The sequence below is a fragment of the Cynoglossus semilaevis genome, chromosome 14, assembly GCF_000523025.1.
Source record: "Cynoglossus semilaevis isolate Cse_v1.0 chromosome 14, Cse_v1.0, whole genome shotgun sequence".
NCBI lineage: Eukaryota > Metazoa > Chordata > Actinopteri > Pleuronectiformes > Cynoglossidae > Cynoglossus > Cynoglossus semilaevis.
The window spans coordinates 21,866,288-21,869,820 of NC_024320.1; the positions used below are offsets into that span (position 1 = coordinate 21,866,288).

The following is a 3,533-nucleotide window of genomic DNA, read 5'->3' on the forward strand; positions in this document are numbered from 1 at the left end:
CCCTCCCTCCCTCCTTACACCCCCCTGGAGGCTGCATGTGAAACTGAAGACGGTTGAAGGTTCAGTGTGTACCAGGAGCAGATTCTGTTTCATTCTGTTAGCGCTGCTCAGGGACCAGTGATTTAAAAGAGGCTGGTGACCTTTGACCTCAATCATCTCACATCTTTTCTGTGTACATGGGCTTTAGTTTGTTTTATAGATTTTTTTTGTACATTTTTATGAATTTATTCCATTTTGTTTTTGTCATGCGTTTTGGTTACATTTCAGCCAGTTAACTTGATGCTAGCTTTTTAGGCAGCATTCAGATGTTGCTGTGAGTAAGTAGTCATTCAGTAATGCTACGCTAATTTTGTCGATGACATCTGCTCCAACATTAAGCCAACATTAAATCTTTAGATGTATTTTCGTTAGCTGTTAGCTGCAGTTTTTGCTTAATTCACATATTCTTGTTCCATTAATGGTTTTTGATGAACATTTGTCTTTTTCTGAACTCATTTTTTTCCTTGTTTTTTTTAGGATCTGTCCAAGACCATTTAACTGATTCTTAGTGTCTCAGGAGATTACGTTAGCCCTTTAGTCTCTAACAGCGGTCCATTTGCCCCCTTATCTAACTGATACCCCAGACTCTGTGACAATAACATTTTTTTTTTTTTTTTTTTTACAAAGCTGTTGAAACTGGACTCCAGCCGTCCTTATGTAAGACGCTCTGTCTCCCCCCTCTGTGTCCCCAGGATGAACGACATGGGCCTTTCACCGTCTGAGAACAAGGTCTACTTTGGACAGCTGCTGGGCATGTGCGACCAGATCAGCTTCCCGCTGGGTGAGTTATGGTCCACGTTTACTGATGGTTGTACAGCAGGCCGCTGACATCGCTGGGACACGTGACGCACAGATCACCAGTTTCTCTTTTAAATCCGATTTTGCAAAATATAGCAAAACAAAAAGGCATAAAATAATTATATGTACGAAAGTTTTGGCTTTAAAAATGTGGATTTTTGTTTTGAAATTGAGATAAGCGTGAACGTTCCCTGGTAGCTTTGTTTACTGAAATTGAGATAAGCGCGTTTGCGAACATTCCCTGGTAGCTTTGTTTACCTAGCTGAGATGGTACACAGCATACTATTGGGTAATACATCGCGTACTCGCTGTACTATTGGCTAATTGAGCGTGCTCTTCTGTTCCTCACGCTGATTGGCTCATGCATCGTAGCATCTCCCCTTGTCTTTAGGGCAAATATTTACGTAAATACCATAATAACGATCTCACCTTTACTTCGCAATTTTTCCCATCTCGTGGTCGGTCTTTGAACGCAACTGCCGTGATAGCAGAGGGATCGCTGTACACACGTCTGGGTCACAGCCACGTGGACTGAACGTCTTAACCGACTTTGACCTCTTGACCTGGTCAGTAACCTTAGGACACACAGTGGAGATAAACTGCCAACAGACAACTTTACGGTCCGCGTGTGTGTTCTGTTATCAGCTTCTTCACGTCGTGTTGTGTAAGCACAGACGGTCGCTGTTAGTCTAACGATAAACTTATCTCCTACTGGTGGCTGATAGTGATGCGTGCACATTTATATACTGTACTTCTGTCTGTCTGTCTGTCCACCCGACACGAGGCACGTGGAACACGACAGTAACAGGTGCAGATAATTAACATCAGGGCTGTGAGAAAATATCGATACGACGATATATCGCGATATTTGTTTTTTGGGATGTTGGTTCTTTATCTTTGTCTTTTCTTTCTTCTCTAGTGATTCCAAATGTAGATCCCTCTGTTCCAGTGTCAGTAACCTGATGTTCAGATGGAACAGAGTCTGAGACTAGGATCACACTGGGACTCCAATTAAAATGTTTAAAAAAAAACCCCAATATATATCGCCGTACCTATAACATCACAATATATCGTGATACGTATCGTATCACCTCACGTATCATTCTTTCCCAGTTTTTAACCTTCTTAAAACCAAGTGAAATCAACTCAATATATCGTTGTACCTATAGAATCGCAATATATATCACAATATATCGTATTGTTGCCCCGTATCGTGATACGTCATATCGTATTGCGAGTTTTCTTGCCAGTACACAGCCCTAGCTAACATACAACTTTGACGACATCATAGGTTTCTTGTCCCCAAAACACTATAGTATGACAACAGTTTGATCAGTTCATACCACAGGAGGCGCTATTATGTACGGATTATCTTTGGGTTTGGTTCAGGTTAGCTGGCTAACTATTAACAGACGTTGGTAGTTGTAGTTCTAGTTCAACTGAGTTAAATAATTCACGTCATGTTTTTTTTCCATCCGTTTGATTTCTCTGCTACATCTTTAGATGAAAGGCTCTCGGCTGTCATTACACAGAGTGTACACATGGTGGCGACAACCAGCGCTGTTTTAAAGTGTAACTCTTGGACCTGTTGTCTTAAAAACAGGTCAGGCTGGATTCCCCGTCTACAAGTACGTTCCTTACGGTCCTGTCAATGAGGTCATCCCGTACCTGTCCCGCCGTGCTCAGGAGAACCGGGGCTTCATGAAGGGCTCCCAGAGAGAGCGCAGCCTGCTGTGGAAGGAGCTGAAGCGCAGGCTGCTGGCCGGTCAGATTCTCTACAAACCAGTGTACTGACCCTCAGGACCATGGATCACTTAGTGACTGACTGTGGTATTTCTACAAGCATTCCAGCCGCGTCACAGCAGCAGCAGCAGCAGCAGCAGCAGCAGCAGTCTGACATACCTCCCAGTAGAAGAAGAATGATGGTCCTGTTTATGTCCTGATGAGGCCCAGGGTTATATTTTTGCCTCTGGTGGTATGAGACCACTTGCGTAACATTTTTTTTTTTTTTAAAGAAGCGATGATTTATTGCTAGTTTATGATGACACTAATTTTTTAAAATCCTGATGAAAATGCCAAGTCTGCAAAAAAAAAGCACAACAACCTGTGCAATATGATGGAACTATGCAAATGCACACACACACATATATATATATATATTTATGTATGTATACATACAAATGTATGTACACATACAATATATATTTTTGTTGTTTATCTATATTTACCAAGTGTGCCTTAGGTGTAAATATATATACATATATATTTATATATGTATGTATATACATATATGTATTTTTATGTATAATATATAAACATATTTACATACACATATATACATATATATTTATATATATATTCACATATATAAATATATATGTGTGAATATATGTGCGGGTCGTGTATGAGTGTATGCTTGTATTACTGTACTACTGCACACTCCTGTCACACGACTGTGACTTAATTTCAAACGGTAGTTTACCGCACTGATGTCTTCGACTGTAACGTTTGTTTGGTTTCAAAGACGTGTTCACGGTCCCAGGGACTGTACCAGACTCTTCGGAACACTTCCTGTTCCTCAACCCTGACAGCTGGAAATTCCCAAAACCATTATTCTCAGAAACCCCCCCCCCCGCCTCGTGGCACCCGGCACGGGGGGGGGGGGGCCACGGCTGTCAACCTGGCGGGGAGGTTTT

At 41.6% G+C, this 3,533-nt stretch overlaps 1 protein-coding gene across 1 annotated transcript in view; it reads left to right on the forward strand.

Annotated features, from left to right (window-relative positions):
* The window catches only part of prodha (proline dehydrogenase (oxidase) 1a), a 10,167-nt gene extending 7,029 nt beyond the window's left edge, over positions 1-3,138 (forward strand). Inside the window, exons 12-13 of the mRNA XM_017038350.2 lie at positions 615-820; positions 2,441-3,138. Coding sequence (XP_016893839.1) covers positions 615-820; positions 2,441-2,631 — 397 coding nt within the window. The 3' untranslated portion in view covers positions 2,632-3,138. The remainder of the gene's footprint in view (positions 1-614; positions 821-2,440) is intronic.
* Positions 3,139-3,533: the final 395 nt, after the last annotated feature.